This window comes from Tupaia chinensis, unplaced genomic scaffold (genome assembly GCF_000334495.1).
Source record: "Tupaia chinensis unplaced genomic scaffold, TupChi_1.0 Scaffold148607_1, whole genome shotgun sequence".
In the NCBI taxonomy this organism is placed as follows: domain Eukaryota; kingdom Metazoa; phylum Chordata; class Mammalia; order Scandentia; family Tupaiidae; genus Tupaia; species Tupaia belangeri.
The window spans coordinates 1,597,059-1,616,497 of NW_006208456.1; the positions used below are offsets into that span (position 1 = coordinate 1,597,059).

General features: G+C 38.1%; 1 protein-coding gene across 11 annotated transcripts in view; it reads right to left on the reverse strand.

Annotated features, from left to right (window-relative positions):
* The window catches only part of NUMB (NUMB endocytic adaptor protein), a 163,650-nt gene that overhangs the window by 61,872 nt on the left and 82,339 nt on the right, over positions 1-19,439 (reverse strand). For all 11 annotated transcript variants that reach the window (XM_027769114.1, XM_006170520.2, XM_006170522.2 and 8 more), the window contains one exon: positions 16,022-16,162. In XM_027769114.1, coding sequence (XP_027624915.1) covers positions 16,022-16,147 — 126 coding nt within the window. In that variant the 5' untranslated portion in view covers positions 16,148-16,162. The remainder of the gene's footprint in view (positions 1-16,021; positions 16,163-19,439) is intronic.

Here is a 19,439-nt window from a genome sequence, read left to right on the forward strand (position 1 = left end):
TCCAAACTAGAGGTTTAGATATTTTCTGCAAGACTTTTTTTCCCCATCCAGGGTTTAAAGAGAGGCAAGTTGATGCTGATTTTGCTACTTTTTTTCTTCCAGTTCTCTATTTCATTGGTTATAAAGCCTATTTAAAGAGATCTGGTCCTATGCTGGATTCTCAGCTCTAATCCTCTCCTTTTTCTGAGTCTAAGACCTTCAAAACACATGATGAAACCAAAGACTTGAACTCAGAAGTTTTTTTTCCTCCTAGGCTGTTTTATCAGCTAACACCATTTCTACTTTGCTTGCCAATTTCTCCTCAAACAGTGGCAAAAGGAAAGAACGATCTTTACTGAAAGCTCAACTATGTTTTAAGAGAAAAAGGTTATTTGAAAATTTATCTTGCATTTCTATATATTTGTATTGGGAGTATTTTTATGTTAGGTTAATCCACATTCTGCCAGAAACAACTAGATAAACTGGTTTTTCTACCTATTAATTTCAGTGTACCCTATAAGAAGCAACATACTAGAATTTCCTATCAAAACAATTATTTGGTTGATTTTTCTTGGGTTTTTGAGACAGATATCATCTGTGAAAACAAGTCAAAATTTTATTCTTGTTTTCCAACATTTAGTTTTTATTTTCTTGCCCAAAGCTACTGACCAATTCTAAACCAGTGCTAAATAATAGTGGTGTTGGAGAGCATTCTTGCCTCCTTCTCAAATATAATGTAAATGTTGCACCATTATGTATGATTCTGGGATGGCTTTTCAATCATTTAAAGAATATATTATATTGGGACCAGCAGGTGGCATGATGGTTGAGGGGTTGGGCTCCCACGTGGCTGACCATGGTTTAAGCCCTAGGCCTGTTTTCTCACTTTCTCTCCCTTTCTCTCTCTCTCTGCTGAGTACAAGTGCCCTGTAACAAATTAAAAATAATGATAATAAATTAAATTAAATAAATAATTATTTTTTAGAAAGGATATATTTTATTATGCTATTCCTATCTTGGTAGGAAGATACCAGGATTAAATAATTATTTGTTTTAAGTTTTAAAAATTGAGATGTGAGACCCATAGATGGTGTAGTGACTAAGGCACTGGATTCCCACATGGCCAACCATGGCTCAAGTTCTGGGCCCAGTGGTTTGAAAATCATACTGGGCACGTGTGCATGAGTGCCCAAAATCCTGAGAGGAGAATGGAAGAGAAGGGACTTCATAGTGGCCATCTCCTCTGGGGGTGATTTCTCACTTTCTCTCTCTTTGTCTCATTTTCTCTCTCACCAGTGAGTACACATGCCCTATGGCAAAAAAATAAAAAATAAAAAAAGTTGAGATGTAATTCACATCACATAAAATCAACCATTTTAAAGTAAACTATTCGAAATCATTTAGTACACTCCCAATGCTGTAGTTCAAAAACGTTTTCTTTTTTCTTTTCTTTTCTTTTTAGTTGCTAGAGCGTCTGTGGGCTTAGAGACAGAGAAAGCACCACCACCCCAAAAGGGTGTAATCACATGCACAATCTTTTTTCCTGCATTTCTGCATCCTATCAGGATCTTGAGCATACACACATACGAAACCGATATGTTTTTCAAGCTGCCAGAGCTGGGACTCAAACTGCAGTTAGCCATGTGGGGTCCAGCTTTCTCTGCACACCCTTTAACTACTGTACTGCAAAACCAGTCTCCAAAACATTTTCTTGCACCAAAAGGAAAACTTGTAATCAATAAGCAGTTGCTCTTTACTGCTTTACCACATAGCTCCTAGTAATCACTAATATGCATTTTGTCTATATATTTACCTATTCTGGATATTTTACAGAAAGAATCATACATGACATGATCTTCTATGTCTGTCTTATTTGCTGGGGATCACCATGTGCAATCCCTTCTCCATTCTTCTCTTAGGATTTTGGGCACACGCCACATGCACTCAGTGTGAGTTTTAAGTCGCCAGATCTGGGACTTGAACCATGGTCAACTTTGTGGTAGTCCAGTGATGTAACCATTACTTCATCTGCTGGTTCCTTATTTGCTGTTTTTGAGGTTCAGCCACACTGTAGCATGTATGAGTACTTTGTTGCTTTTTGTAGATGAGTAATATTCCATTGTATATATGTTCCACCATTTGTTTATCTGTTTTTCTACGGATGGACATTTGGTCTGTTTCAACCTTTGCCTACTGTGAACAGTGATGCTATGAATATCTGTGCACACATCTTTTTTTGTAAGTACCTGTTTTCTATTCTTTGGGGTATAAATGAGCAGTGAAATGGCTGGGTATAAGGTAATTTTATGATTAGGTAATTCTATAATTCTGCTTTTTTACAACAGCTAAACCAGTTTACATCCCCACCAGCAATGTATGAGGACTCCAATATTTCTTTATCTTTGCCAACACTTGTTATTTTCTGCTTTTTATTTTTTCAATTATACTCATCCAAATGAGTATGAAATAGTACCTCATTGAGGTTTTTTTTTTCCCCTCATTGAGCTTTTGATTTGCATTTCCCTAATGACTAATGTTGAATATCTTTTCATGTGCTTGTAGGGCATCTGTTTATATTTTTTGAAGAAATTTTTATTCAAGTTCTTTGTTTATTTTAAAATCAGGTTTTCTTTTTGTTATTGAGTAATAAATGTTCCTTATATATTCTGGATATTAGATCGTTATCAGATATATGATTTCCAAATACTGCCTTCCATTCTGTAGTTTTCTCTTCATTTTCTTGATAATATCATTTGATGCACAGTAGTTTTTAATTTTGATGAAGTCCAGAAAATTGTTTCTTGTACTGCTCATGCTTTTAGTGCCTTATTTAAGAATCACTGCTAGAAGGACCAGTAGGTAGCATAATGGCTACGTTGCTGAACTCCCATGTAGTAGGCCACAGTTCAAGTCCCGGACCCGGAGGCTTAAACTCATGCCAGACGTGTGTGTGTGTGTGTGTGTGTGTGTGTGTGTGTGTGTGTGACCAAGCTCCCGAGAGGGGAATGGAGGAGAAGGGATTGTGGTATGGCCATCCCCCCTGGGGGTGATTTCTCGCTTTCTATCTCTCTGTCTGTCTGTCTCTGTCTTTCTGGCGAGCGCACACACCCTATAGCAAAAACCTCTCCAAAAATAAACAAACAAACAAACAAACAAATAAATAAAAGAATCACTGCTAGATCCTTGGTTATAAAGATTTGTCTTTATGCTTTCTTCTTATGATTTGGATTTTTGTCTTAAAGTTGTTCATTAATTTTTTTCAAGGATTTTTGCTATAGGGCGTGCGTACTCATCAGAGAGAGAGACAGACAGACAGACAGAAAACAAGAAATCACTTGCTGGGGGAATGGCCACTCCACAATTCCTTCACCTCTAGAGATTTTGGGTACATACTCACTTTGGGCCTAGCATGAGTTTGAAGCCACTAGGTTTGGGACTCAAACCCAGTAGTCCAGCACCTTAACCCCTACACCACTTGCTAGCCCCTATTTTGAGTTAATTTTTAAATATAATGTGAAGTTGGAAATCAACTTCATTTTTTGCATGTGGAAATCCAGTTGCCCCATTACTGTTATGTGGAGACTGTTCTTTCCCCATCTTGATGTTCTTGTTAGAAATCAATCAGCCATACCTACTATGGGTTTATTTTTGGACACTCAATTCTGTTTCACTGTTCTATACATCTCTTCTTATGCCAATATGATGTTTTGATTACTTTATCCTTGTAATAAGTTTTGAAGTTGAGAAGCATGAGTCCTCCAATTTTGCCTCTATTGCAATGATGAAATCCTTTTGCTTCTTGGGTTCATCAATGTGATAAGCTATAGTCATCAAAATTTTTAATACTGAGCCATTTGTGGATTAAGTTAAACCTTACTCAGTCCTTGCTATACTTTCAGATCCCATTTGTTACTACTTCTCTACCTAGCTTCCAAAGTATATTCACGGGGGAGCTGTTCTATGGTTTTTGTGCTATCTTTTTTTTTTTTGGAGAGATTTTCACTGTAGGGCGTGTGCGCTCGCCAGACAGACAGAGAGAGACATAGAGACAGAAAGCGAGAAATCACCCCCCAGGGGGGATGGTCACGCCGCAATCCCTTCTCCTCCATTCTCCTCTCGGGATCTTGGGCACGCACGCACACGTGCCCGGCGTGAGTTTTAAGCCACTGGGTCCGGGACATGAACCGCGGTCGACTACGTGGGAGTCCAGCGACATAGCCATTACGCTAACTGCTGGTTCCCTGTGCTATCTTTATTTTGGTTGCTGTATCAAGATTTTGTTAATGCCATAAAAAATAAAAACCGTCATTTTATTTGTCTGCTGCATATACTCTGGTATAGTTAAATAGCATGGAAATTATTCTTTGAGGGTCTGAAAGCACTGACTTGTGAAACCACCTATACACAGTCTTTTCAGAGGGATCGTTTGTTTTTAGCAGTTCTCTAATCTTTTTTTCAAGGATAGGGACGTATTCAATTTTCTACATTATCTTAGTAATATATATTTTCCTAGAGAATTTCATAGTACTTTAAAGTTCAAACTTATCAATATAAGCTGCAAAGTATTCACACAATCTAACTTCTCTGGGCCTGTGGTTGGGTCTCCCCACGTTTTATCTCTAGTATCATATACCTGTGTTTTGTTTCTTTTTCTTTATTTTGCTTTTCCTTTTTTTTGGAGAGAGATTTTTGCTACAGGGCACATGTACTTGCTGGAAAGACAGAGCAAAACAGAGAGTGAGAAATCACTTCCCGGGGGATGGCCATAATCCCTTCTCCTCTATTCTCCTCTCAAGATTTTGGGCATGCCCGGCATGAATTTGAAACTCCCAGATCTGGGACTCGAACCAGATGTGGGAGTCCAGCAAAATAACCATTGTGTCATTTGCTGGTCCCCGTTTCTTTCTCTTTAAGGCTCATTTCTACTATTACCTCCAAGTCACTTAACCTCTCTGCGTTTTCATTTTATATTAATAATAAAATGAGAAAGTAGGGGTTTATGATCTCTGAGATACCTTCAAGACATAAGGAATGATCATAGGTTTCAAAGTGTTTCCAGTGGGACGTTCCTTGTCACTTAGCTTTATCATTTCAATTTGTGATATTATACCAACAGAAAAGAAAAAAAAAAAAAAAGGAGAAATGAAAGACAAGACAGAGAGACATGGTGGAAAGAAGAAAGCAAAATCATCTTATATATGGACTGACTCTTAATTGCATAATCTGTTCTAGAAATGTGGAGCTGGAAATCAGCCTTGTGTCTTATTAATAAGACTATGAGAAAAACATTTCCATTGAAATAAACATTTTTAAAGAAGTCTCTTTTCTTCCCTGAGACACTATCTCACTGAAGAACTGCAGCTGTTCTATGCTTTAATAGCTAAAATATTTGACACTGGAACTTCTTTTGTCTGTATGCCTTTTCCAAGCTCCTTCTGAGTAAAGGATTTTATTCACAAAAATGTACTTTAGAAAACTAGTATGTGGAATTTCATTCTTGGATGAATTAACTCTTTTTTTCTCTCTCTTGAAAATATTTTTAAAAAATTTTTTTCCTCCCTACTTTGGTGATGTTATCCATGAGAAGAAATGCAGAGCTCTGATGTGAGAAACTGTACAGTCAGCAGTTCCCAACATTAACAAAAAGTAATATAACAATGATTAATTTATAAGGAGTTTTAAGGTAGCTTATAACATGTACAGAGCCTATGTTACCAAGTAGTTAAATCAAATAAATATGAGCTATTCTTGGGCCAGGCTGTGGCACAGTGGTACTGCAATTGGATCCACATGGAAAAGGTCCTGGATTTGTATCCCAAGATCTCCTTAAATACAGTGGGTACAGCAGCATGCATGCCTATCATCCAGGATGGTTGAGAGTGGGATAGATTAAGCCATCCCTGTTGGGGATGCCTGTCTCCCTTCCATGGAATAAATACATAAATATGGCTATTCTTTAATTACAAATTTAAAGTAAAATTCCATCTGAATAAATCGTATGGCCTGAGCAGATATATTAAATCTAATCATATAAGTTTAGAGCCAAAAATAATTAAAATCCAAAACCTTCACTTTCCAAATACAACACTAGGTGTCAAAAATATTAAGTGCTTTATGCCAGGCACGTGTGCGTGCGTGCCCAAGATCCCGAGAGGAGAATGGAGGAGAAGGGATTGCGGCGTGGCCATACCCCCTGGGGGGTGATTTCTCGCTTTCTGTCTCTCTGTCTCTCTCTGTCTTTCTGGCGAGCGCACGCGCCTAGCAAAAACTTCTCCATAAAAGAAAAAAAAATTAAGTGCTTTAGATATCGTTATATAATTAGTAAACTAACAGAGCCAGGAATAGACCTTTGACTTTTATATTTATCCTCTTTTAACTACTTCATATTACCTCTCTGTTAAAGTGTATTTATAGGGGCCAGGAGATAGCAATGTGATTAAGGCACTGGACTCACACATGGTTGACCACCAGTTCAAGTCCTTGGATCTGGCAGCTAGCAAATCACACATGGCATGTGTGCCCAAAATCCCAAAAGGAAAATGGAGAAAGGACTGTGATGTGGCCATCCCCCCATGGGTGATTTCTCACTCTCCCTTTCTCTGTCTCTTTCTCCTATGGCAAACAAAACAAAACAAAACCGAGTTAAAATGAAATCACCCTTTTCTAATTATCACCAGCAAACCAAATAGTACCTGTAGGGAAGTTTTGCTTTATAGAAATATTACAGCTAATAAAATGAAAAATAGTTGGACCAGCAGGTGGCATGGTAACGTACTGGATACCACATGGCTGATTCCTCAATTTGAGTCCAAGACCTGGCATCCTGAAACAAATGTCGAGGGCAAGTGTATGCATGTCTCAAATCCTAAAAGAAGAATGAAGAATAAGGGACTGTTGTGTGTTCATCTCCCATGGGGGGTGATTTCTCACTTTCCCTTTCTCTCTGTCTCTGGTGAACGCATGTGCCCTATGGCAAGAGAGAGAGAAAGAGAGAGAGAGAAAAAGTGACAGATTGGAGTAACATCATTTTATAATGCTTAATAAAGTAATAAACCCAGTCAATAACCATCAATTGCTGCTTTTGCCATAAAAAGATAGATAACTAGCTATTGTGTGCCTTCCTATGATAGTCCACACAACCAATGAAGTAGCTCTGGGAGAAGAAAAACAAAAAGAAAAAGCTAAATCTGATGAAGACTCTAAAACTAGATACCAATTGTATCAGAGGGACATATTAAACCAATATTTGGCATTCTCATCTTGCTGAAGAGAGAAGGATTAGGTACTTTATATGTTTGTTTGCTCATGTCTAACACCCACTGGAAATGTAAGGATTTTGTCTGTATTGTTTCCTGTATTCCCAGTGCCTACACTGCCTGGCACATAGCTTTTTGGTCCTGAGAGATCTCTCTTCCCATGAAGAGATTAATGCGGCTATCCAATTCCTTTTTGGGGAGTGGAGAGGGAATTCTGAAAGCATAGAGTTTATTAAAGGAGGTGGAAGATCAGAGCACCCAGGAAGAAGGGAGGGGTCCCCAAATGGGTTGCCTGCAGCTATTCAATATTGATATAAAAAATACTTGCCCTTACTCTGTCTTTAGATGAGTCTGTGAAAAAATGGAATTAAAGTATGAGTTTATTTTTATGCAAAAAAAAACATTATAAAACCATGTATTGTTTTTTCATAAAGTGGGTTTTCTGTAAACTTTTTTGTTCTTCCCTTGTTCTCCACTTCTCCATCCTATTGAGATTGTGAGCACATTCGTATAAGTTCCTGGGCCAGGATTAAAACAGCAGTTTCCCATGTTCAGACTCACTTAAATACTAAGCTACAGGGCCAGCGCTTTCACAAACTTTCTGAATAATCATTTGCGTTGCCAGATTCCAATTGTTAATTTTATTAAGAGCTTTGTATTGATATCTACAAATTAATTTTACTTGTCTTTTTTTGGTGCTATCAAATTTTGAAATATTACACACATGATATTTCAGAAAAATTTATTATGAAATAATAAGAATTTATAAGCTTACAAAACACATTTATAAGACTTTGATGAACAGATATCTTTTTAGTAAAGGTTTAATAATACTCCCTTGTGAAATGATTTGAACCTGGAACGTTATGTTAGGGGTGGTGTGTAGGTAACTCTTTGATATCTAATGGCATTTTTGCTACAAAATTGGTCTCTGTATATTTTAAATTTCTTTTAGAATCTGCTTTTTTAAAAAATATAACCTAAGAATATTACCAATTGGATCTGTTTTCACATTTACTTGCATAATCATTTTTAAATTTTCATCAGTGTCTCTGATAATATTTTATTTTGTGCATTTTTGCTTTTTTTCTCGATTAATAATATTTAGCAACTCCTAATTTGGCATAACGATTTGCATCAAAATCTTATGAAATCACAGATTATTAAATGTTAACTTGGTAGCTAAGCTACCGAATCAGAAACTAGCCACTTAGAAATACTACATAAGCTCTACCTTTTATACAAGGGCTAAATGGTTACAAACAAAATAAGAAAGCCCTGTTATTAAAATTCTACCTATTATAACTTCTAGCACTACGGCAATCCTTATCTTAGAAAGGTATGGTCCCCAAACCATCTGGCAGATCTTTTAATACATCAAAATGTCGGTATGTGAGATAAACATGCAATTCTAGCATCCATATGGCTCAATTCTCCATCTGGTCTATCCTTTTTGTACATATTGGCAGAATTCCTAGTAACAACTGAATAAATACCTTTTATTCTTAAACCAAAAGGATAGGAAAGCCCTTCCATCTCATTTAACAACGAGTTAAAATAATTAGACCAATTTATGAACATCACTAATAAATACGAATTCTATTTCTAGCTCCTTAATCTCAACCCTTCCAAATTTGATAACATAACCTATAGAACCTACCCAAAAGAAGATCTGGGACCAGCAGTTAGCGTAATGGCTATGTTGCTGGACTCCCACGTAGTCGACCACGATTCGCGTCCCGGATCCGGTGGCTTAAAACTCACGCCGGGCGCGTGTGCGTGCGTGCCCAAGATCCCAAGAGGAGAATGGAGGAGAAGGGATTGCGGCATGGCCATCACCCCGGGGGTGATTTCTCGCTTTCTGTCTCTCTCTCTCTGTCTGCCTGGCGAGCGCACGCGCCCTATAGCGAAAACCTCTCCAAAAAAAAAAAAAATCTATTGCAGCATGCTATATATTCTACAAAGTCAGAGGATTAAGATTTTAATTACAAGTTAGGGAACCAGCAGTTAGCGTAATGGCTATGTTGCTGGACTCCCACGTAGTCAACCGCGATTCGCGTCCCGGACCCGGTAGGTTAAAACTCACGCCGGGCATGTGTGTGTGCGTGCCCAAGATGCCAAGAGGAGAATGGAGGAGAAGGGACTGCGGCATGGCCATCCTCCCTGGGGGGTGATTTCTCACTTTCTGTCTCTATGTCTCTGTCTGTCTGGCGAGCGCACACGCCCTATAGCGAAAACCTCTCCAAAAAAAAAAAAAAAAAAAAAGATTTTAATTACAAGTAAAAAGAATAGCTAGAATTCTATCAATTTATTAACAATCAAAATTAATATATAGTAGTAGGATTTTTAAATATAATGTTAGTAGATAATTACAGAGAGATTCTTAGTACAACACTTTAGCTGATGAACCCTACATTTTTTCTTGGGGGGAGAGTTTTTTGCTATAGGGTGTGTGTGTGCTCGCCAGAAAGAGAGAGACAGAGAGACAGAAATCACCCCCCAGCGGGGATGGCCATGTCACAATCCCTTCTCCTCCATTCTCCTCCTGGGATCCTGGGCATGCATACACACGTGCCTAGTATGAATTTAAGCCACCAGGTCTGAGACTTGAACCCCAGTTGACTACATGAGAGTCCAGCGATGCAGCCATTATGCCATCCGGTGGTCCCTAACTCTACTGCTTAAATCAGCAGTTCTTAAAATTTTGGGGCCCTATTACACTGAGAACTCCAGAGAGTTTTTGTTTATATCCGTTACAGATATTGATAATTGTTGTATTAGAAATTAAAACTAAGAGTTTAAAAAAATATTTCACTCATTTAAAAAATAATAAACCCCACTGCATGTTAATATCCTTGAGAAAATATGTCTTTTTCATAGAATAAAAAATAATTTATTTTTATTTTTTGACCCATCAGGACCAAATGATGGCACAGCACTAACACAATTAGACCCAGAGGGGAAGGTCCTGTGTTTGTATTCTAGGGCCTCCCTGTACACACAGCATGTGCACACACACGACTGTGATCCAAGCTGACTGAGGCTGGGGTGGACTGTGGTGTGAACATCCTGTTGGAAATCCCTCCCTCCCCTTTTTCTGCCCTTATTTATTACTCTTAGAAGTAATAAATACATAAATAAACTTTAAAATAAAGGGGAAAAAAAAGAGTAGAATCCCATTAATCTCAGGACTTTAAACACTATGAATTTAGGTGTACTTGTATCTTATTTCCCAACTCCACTCCTGTTAAAATGGCAGGGGCATTGTTCATTCAGTCTAAAACCAACTCACATTTTATGCGTTACTTTGTAAAAGCATTTAATTATACTCAAATAGCTCCCGTCTTAAAAACAAAACTCAACACAAAACCAAACCACCAGTGACTTACTTTAAGTGGCTAAACTTTATGGCATGTAAATTATATATAATAAAAACATTTTATTTTAGTAAAACAGTTTCTTTTTTTTTTTTCTCGGAGAGGTTTTTGCTATAGGGTGTGTGCGCTTGCCAGAGAGACAGAGAGAGAGACAGAGAGACAGAAAGTGAGAAATCACTCCCCCACCTCGGGGGATGGCCACACTGCAATCCCTTCTCCTCCATTCTCCTCTTGGGATCTTGGGTATGCATGCACACGCACCCGGCATGAAGAGAAACAGTTTCTTCAACCTCACATTGCCTTTGCTTTTCTGTCTTTCTGATCTCCTTTGAAGATTATTTTTTAAAATATTTTAAGAACTTTATTGAAATATAATTGACATACAATAAACCATATACGTTTAAAGTATACAATTTGTCAAGTTTCTGAAATGCATATATACACACACATATATATATAAATGTGTGTGTGTACACACACACACACACACACACATACATAGGGAACAATTATCACCACAATCAACATTAAGAAACCTAGCCACCATCAAAAGTTTTCTTGTACCCCTTGTAATCCCTCCCCCCTTCCACTTCTCTCCATCTTCACATGACCTTTTTAGACAAACTTCTTGAACTAGTCATCTTTAGATTTACTGTCTCTTTATTTATTTATTTATTTTGGAGAGGTTTTCCGCTATAGGGCGCGTGCGCTCGCCAGACAGAGAGACAGAGACATAGAGACAGAAAGCGAGAAATCACCCCCCAGGGGGGATGGTCACGCCACAATCCCTTCTCCTCCATTCTCCTCTCGGGATCTTGGGCACGTACGCACACGCGCCCGGCGTGAGTTTTAAGCCACCGGGTCCAGGACGCGAACCACGGTCTACTACGTGGGAGTCCAGCGACGTAGCCATTATGCTAACTGCTGGTTCCCCTGTCTCTTTATTTTGTATCCAGTCATGCCTCAATTTAGATTTTATCTTCATAATTCCACTGTAAATGCTATCACTGTCATCAAGGTCATCAAGGTCATCAAGACTTTCAAGGTTTTTTTTTTTTTTTAAAGATTTATTTATTTTATTTTATTTTACTTTTTTAGAGAAAGACAGGGAAAGTGAGAAAGCAAGACACCAGGTTTGGGCCTCAAACCGCAGTCGGCCATGTGGGAGCCCAGAGCCTTAACCACCACGCCACTTGCCGGACCCAACACTTTCATGTTTTAATCTAATGAGGTTTCACTTCTTACTTGATCTCTTTATAGGATGTGACTACTTTCACCTTTGTTTAAACCTTGGCTTCTAAGACAACCTCTCTGGCTATACATTCTTATTTTCCTTTGAAGATCATCCATTTTATTATCACTTCCCTTCTATATTGATATCCCTCAAGGGTTTGTCTTAATCCCTCTTCTATTCTCACTTTTTCCAGGTAACCTCACCTACACATGACTTTAATGACAACTTACGTATAGTCAATCCTCATCATTCAAAGACTTACCATTTTCAAACTTGCCTACCCACTAAAATTTATTTGTAACCCTAAAATAAGAACTCAAAGTGTTTTCATGGTCAGTGAGAATCTGCACATTCCTGTTCCATGGCACTTGTTATGATTTGTATATGCTATGTTCCACCAAAACTCATGGGGAGGAGGGGAGGCTTGGTCCCAGATGTAATGGTGTTGAGAGGTAGTGGGGCCTTTTAAAAGGTTTTTGGGTCCTGAGAAATGGATTATTTCTCAAAAGAGTGGACTATCATTATCATTATTATTATTTAGGTTTTTGCCACAGGCATTTGTAATTGCTGGAGAGACACAGAGAAAGAAAGAGAGGGAAAGTAAGAAAAAAATCCTCCTGGTGGGGGACAGACAAGCTAATCCCTTCTCCATTCTCCTCCTGGGATTTTAGGCATGCCCCCACACACACCTGGAATGATTTTCAAGACACCAGGTCTGGGACTCAAACTATGGCTGGCCATACGGAAGTTCAGAGCCTTAACTACTGTACCACCTGCTAGCCCCAAGAGTGGGTTATTATAAAGTGGGTCAGGGGCTGCCTCTGTGGCCTGGTGGTTAAGGCACCCAGATCTCACATGGCTGACCGCAAGGTTTGAGTTCCAGATTCAGTGTCTTGAGAAAGATGTTGGGCGTGTGTGTGCCCAAAATTCTGACAGAATGGAGAAACAGACAAGAAGGGATTGTGGTATAACCGTCCCCCATGGGGGTGGTTTCTCCTTCTTTCTCTTTCTGTTATTCTCTGGCAAGCAGGTATACCCCTGGCATTTTTTTTTAATGCTAAAAAAAAACCCCAAAAACAAAACACAAAAAAACAGGTCAGCATTCCTTTCACGTGTACTCTCTTCTCCTTCCACTTTTCCATCATGTTATGACACAGCAGAAGGCCCTCACCAGAAGTCAACTAGATGTGGCTGCAGCTCCAGTCTCCAGAATTGTGAACCAAAACTCTTCATGAATTACCGAGTCTCAGGTGTTCTGTTATAGTACAGAAAGCAGACTAACACAGTACCTCAAAAGGAACTGATCTTCCATAGTCTTAAACCTGTTCTTCTCCAGTGGGGAGGCCCACCTCCTACTATTATAGTTGCCTCCATGGGAAACCTTTATTACCAAGCTCACTAGGTAGCTCAAAATTCAGTGGATTCTGAGGAAACACATAGGAAGGCATCATTTGCCCAGCTATATCTGACTAAGGAAACGCATATTTCTAGGCTACTAGAAAAAAATTCAAGTTCTGAGACCAGCAGTTGGCATAATGGCTATGTCGCTGGACTCCCATGTATTTGACCACAGTTCGAGTCCCAGACTCGGTGGCTTAAACTCACGCCGGGCACGTGTGCATGTGTGCCCAAGATCCTGAGAGGAGAATGGAGAAGAAGGGACTGCAGCGTGGCCATCCCCCCCCAGGGGGGTGATTTCTCACTTTCTTTCTCTATGTCTCTCTCTTTCTGGAGAGTGCACATGCCCTATAGCAAAAACCTCTCAAAAAAAAAAAATTCAAGTTCTGATTCTCTTATTGTACTAGGAAAGGCAGGGAAGAGGACACAAAGTAGCTGAGAGAATGAATGCTTTGTATAAAGAATTTCAAAAGATCATTTGAAAAGGACCCTACAAATAAATACCCTACATAAGCTGCCTCACATTTATAGTCTTTACAGTATATTATATCTAGTTGTTTTAACTCAGAATTACACTAAAAGATACTGAACCTTAACTATCTCACACAAAATACTTCAAAGTGTGTATACCATAGCCAATTAGAAGAACTATTTCAATTAACTCCAATTATTTCAAGACTTATATCAGCTGTTCAGAATCCCAAAATTGGGGCTGGCCCTGTAGTCGAATGGTTAAGAGAGTTGGATACCACATGCTGGCCACAGTTCAAATCTTGGCCCTGGCAGCTTGAAAAACACACTACAGGTGTGGGCATGCATGACCAGGGTCCCTACTGCTGGAGAAGTAGAGAAGAGACTGCTATGTGACTACATCCTTTTACGGGTGCTTTCTCCCTCTCTTTCTTTGTCTCTCTTTAGAGAGTGCTCATGCCTTCTGGCAATTAAAAAAAAAATCCCAAGAAAGAGGTTTTAAAAAATATTATAAATATGATATATGTACATAATAAGAAATGTCACTAGTTCCTAAGTGTGTGTGTATACATATATATACATATATATACACACAAGAGAGAGAGAGAGAGAGAGAGAGAGAGAGAAGTAAAAGATCTCCAATCCTTCATATCCATTTTGTAGTTTGGTTTCTTGTATCTTCTTACAGACAATTCTTACACATGTAGTAAGCATATATGTGTTTTGCTTTTAACTATAAATAGAATAATAACATATACACAGCTCAGCACTTGGTCTTTATTACTTAATAATAAATATACTGAAGTCATCCTCCTATGTGAGTATATGTACAGAATACCCTTTCAGTATACCATTTCCTATGTCAAGGATCATTATCTGCTTGAGGCTACAAGAAACTATGTGTCAGTTTTCCACCACCAATTCAGTTAGTCTTCAATTCCCATTTTTCTACTTCTTAGTCATCTCTACATTTATTTCATTTCTCTTCATATCCCCAGCCACTTCCTCGCATCTGCTATGGGCTACCTCCAAACCACACTGCAGACGGTCATTTTGTCAAAATGCTTTCCTGATACCGCATTCTTAATTTCTTTTAAAACCACTATCTTAGTTTATAAAAATATCTTGTTAATGTAAATACCTAATTAAAGTCTGTCTCCCTCAAGAGGAGACTGTAAATGCCACAAGGGCAAGAACTGTTTTTTTGGCTTCCTACTTTGCATATACCTGACACACAGTAGATATTCAAAAGAGTTACCAAATACATGAATATAGACCTGCCTTACTCTTCTTAAAATAACTGTAAAAACATTCCACTTAATAGATGTCATAATTTCTTTTAAGTGGTTTCCAAATTTTGCATATTGCAAATAATGGGATGACCATTTATAATAGTGTATCTATAAATATACTAAAATAATTTTTATTATTTTTTTTGCTAGAGAGTATGTGCACTCACCAGAGACAGAGAGAGACAGAGATAGAGGGAACCTGAGAAATCACCTTTCAGGGGTGATTGGCCCCACTGCAATTCTTCCTCCTCTATTCTTCTTTTGGCATTTTGGGCATGCATCACATGTGCCCAGTCTATTTTTCCAAACTCCCAAGTCCAAGACTCTAACAGTGAAGCTGGCCATGTGAGATACAGTGCCTTAACCTCCATGCCACCTGCAGGTCCTATATATTGCTTCTTTTTACTGTCGGTATAACTTGTACATTTCTTTTATGTCCTTTAAATATGATACTTCTCCACAGACTCAGGCAGTATAAGAAAAAGCACGTGGATAGCATCCCCTTTTCTAGATCTTCGCTATGTTCTTACTCTGAGTTTCTATTTTCTGGCCTGACAAATGAAAGCATTGCTTTAAATTACCACTATACAAATAAAGTTATAAGACTGATTTCACTCTTCTGATTGAAGATTTCCTAGAACACACAATATCTGTATTTAAGAAAGCAGATTCCCACTCCCTCTGCCCTACTACTTGGTAAGCATACTCCACTGAAAATAATTTGATTCCTTGTAATTCGGAATCTTTAGCTTTTTCAGGACAAATATTCTCATCAGAATTGATCTTATTTGTACTGATTCCAGGCTCATATACCAGAAATTCTTATCTAAATAAGAAAGAAAAATCACAAAGTATAACCTATTTTCCTTTTTACTTAATTCTATTACTGAAACAGAAATATGAAGAGATTTGGTTTGGGAGGGTGTTCTTTTAATTGCCCTACTAAAAGGGTTTCACATACAACAGACTAACAGTTCTTTTTGCATACAGATTTATGAAAACATTAGTGCTCACCTTAACTGGGAAGCTACATTTTCCAGTGCGGACTCCTTCTTCATCTGTCTGCCACTGATGTGGACGACTGGCTTCTGGAACGTAAACATCTTTCTTTCTCCTAAAACTCTGCCTTAGTTTGTTCATTTTAATTTTTACAACCTACAAGATAAATGAAATATGAAAATATTATCTTCTCAAATATTTAAACTTTGGATTCTCATTATAACCCCTATTACAAATTTATATACAATAAAGGATTAAAGGTTTTGGTTTAAGGGAAAATGAACAATTATTCAATTGTACTCTTCAACTTAGAATAAAACTAAACTACAACAAACAAATCATTTTACTCTTTAAAAATACAACTACAATACTAGTCCTTGTGAAAAAAAACAAACAAACAAAAAAACAGTGACCTTGAGTAGAATCTGAAGAAATGTCATTCCTAGTAGAATCTGAAGAAATGTTATTACAATAACTTCAAAGCACTTTAATTGTAATAAACAAATCCTCCCTACCAATTTTACCTCTCAAACTCACTCCAACTCCTAAAAATGAAAATGTGTACACATCAATCAAATTATAAACTAATAGCAGTTTCTAAAACCTTCATACTTATTAGGAAAAAGTCATTCTGAAATACTGAATTTAGGGATCTTTTTGCCTAAGTATTAGAAGATACTAAGCAAAGTAGGAACTACAATCATTTTGTTGTGTTTTTAGAGGTTTTTGCCTTAGGACATGGGTACTGGGGGAGGGGGTAGAGGGTAGAGCTGTCTCACAGTGAGAGGGAAAGTGAGAAATCACCCCACGGGGAGATGGCCATGCCACAATCCCATTCTTCTATTCTCCTCCCAGAGTCTTAGGCACGCACACACACTCACCTGGAATGATTCATTTATTTATTTACTTTTAATTTAATCTTATTTATTAACATTATTTTTACTTTTTTTTTTTTAAGTTGACCAGAGAGAGACAGAGAGAGAGAGAGAGAGAAAGTGAGAAAGCAAGTTGCCTGGTCCAGGACTCGAACTGCGGCCAACCTTGTGGGAGCACAGCCACCTTAACCACCATGCCACCTATTGACCCTTTGCCTGGCATGATTTTGAAGCTACTGGGTCAGGGACTCAAACTGTGGTCAGCCATGTGGAAGTTCAGTAGCGTAATCACTAGACCATCTGCTGGTCCCTACAGTCACTTTCTTTTTTTTTTTTTTTTAAAAAATTTTTTAAAGCTTCCTTTAAATATATTTAAAGAAGGCTGTCCCCATAGCTTAGTGGTTAAGGGAGCTAGATCTCACATGGCCAACTGTGGCTCAAATTCTCACCTTGGTGGCATGAAAAACATGTTCTGTGTGTGTGCACGCATACGAGTGTGTGTATGCCCAAAATCCCAACAGAAAGGAGAAATGAAGAAGGGACTGTGGTGATCATGCTCCACTGGGGGCTTTCTCTTTCACTACCCTTTCTCTCCCTCTCTGGTGAGCACACACACTGTCTAGAACCTTTAAAGAAAAGAAGAAAAAGAAGAGGAAAAGGTTCTACCAGAACTTAATTAGTCCACATTAGCCAATTTACACAAACAACATGCTGTCTGAATGTACTTTCTTATCTATAACCACTACAGAAATCTAACAATGACAAAGGTCCAAGTTTCATCATTATCTATAAATTAAAAAAATGTTTTGTTACCAAACAAGGCATCTCTTGACTGCTGTCAAGATGCAGTAGAAATCACAAAACTACAGAGAAGGAAGAGAAGCAACTAATAATAACCAACGGCACATTCACAAAACAATGAATAAACATAATCAAGTAAGTGTTCTCTCACAGGTCGAAATCTTAAAATCTGAAACCGATACCTCCAGTTTTCTCTTAAGGAACATGGCTCATTCTTTCTCTGAAGGATTTAAGCACCTCAACCTACCTGTAAGTGATCTGAACTCAAGAAAACGATATGACAAAGCTATAAAAAGAAACCATCCTCTCTGTCAGGCGTGTTAATAACAATGGATTGAACATTAATTGACACCAATGAAAGACATGCAAATCAAAGTTTGCATTCTGAGGAAAATCATTTTACATTTTAAAACACATAATGCCACCACAGAACTATTAACAAATTAGCTAATTTACACAGACAAGCCAATCTTACCACCCATCTTAAAAGGTAAAAATTCTGATAGAGGAGTGGCAATGTAAAAATCTCCTATTTTCTAAAAATGATTATAAGCAGATCTCCCATTCCTAAACCACCTAAATTAAAGTCTAGCTTAATTTAAAAGACTTCCAAAAAAAGAGTTCCATAATCTTTCTTGAAAATATGTCCAGTTAAACTCCTTCATATCACATTTTTAAAAAGTACATGTATAGTTACAAGAAAATAAAAATCACTTGTTCATGTTGGCACTTTAGGTATCTTGAGACAAAAGGCCTATATGATTCCGGGGCTGGCAGGTGGCATGGGGATTAAGGGTGCTGGACTTCCACATGGCTGACCATGGTTCAAGTCTGGGACCTGGCAGCTTTCTTTCTCAATTTCTCTCTCTCTCTCTCTCTCACTCTATCCCTCTCTGGTCAAAAATCATAAAAATTGATTAATTTAAAAAGTTAAACAAAATAAGTCTTAAAAGAGAAAAACCTATATGACTCCTTTTAAAAATATTTCCTTCTCTTAACAAAGACAACTACCCACCTACTCACCTGGCCAAGCCAGATACCTGAAAATCATCCCTGCATCAACCCCTTTCTCTGGCCTATAATTCTGCTAATTTTACCTCTTTACCATCTCTTAAACTCACCCTTCCCCCACCCAACCACCACCACATCAGTCCAAATATCTTGAGACATTTTTGTTGAAATTATTGCAAAAGCGCATTACTTGGTCTTGACTCCAATAGAGCTCCATTTCAATCAGATCCTGAGTACTGCCACTTTCAAACATAACAGATACAGACCAGAAGCCTTCAATTGCTTCACACTCCCTTCGATTCAAAGTCTAACGTACTTAGCATGGCAAACACAGTCCTTTTTCATCTGGCTTCTCTCATCAGTCCCCATTCACATGCTAAGCTCTAGCTACATTAAACTACTTAACAGTTCTCTAAACAAGGCATGCCCTCTTTCAGAGCCTCTGTAAATTCCTTCCTCTGCCTAGACAAAGACCTTTCCCTGTTCCCTTCCAGTTAATGTCTACTTATCTTTCTGCTCAGGAGTTAACCTCTTCAGGGAAGCCAACTAGCCCCTACCTGGCAGTAGTTCTGTCCTTCCACTTTATATGCTTCCCATTAACATACCCTTCAACCAACTTGGGAGCTAAATATTTTGTCATTTTCACTAACTACCTAGATAATTTACTCTATGTGACTCTTGAACTATGCTTCAAGTAGCCCTAGAAATTCCACAGAAAAGACCCACTGGATGTTTAGAGGGAAAGA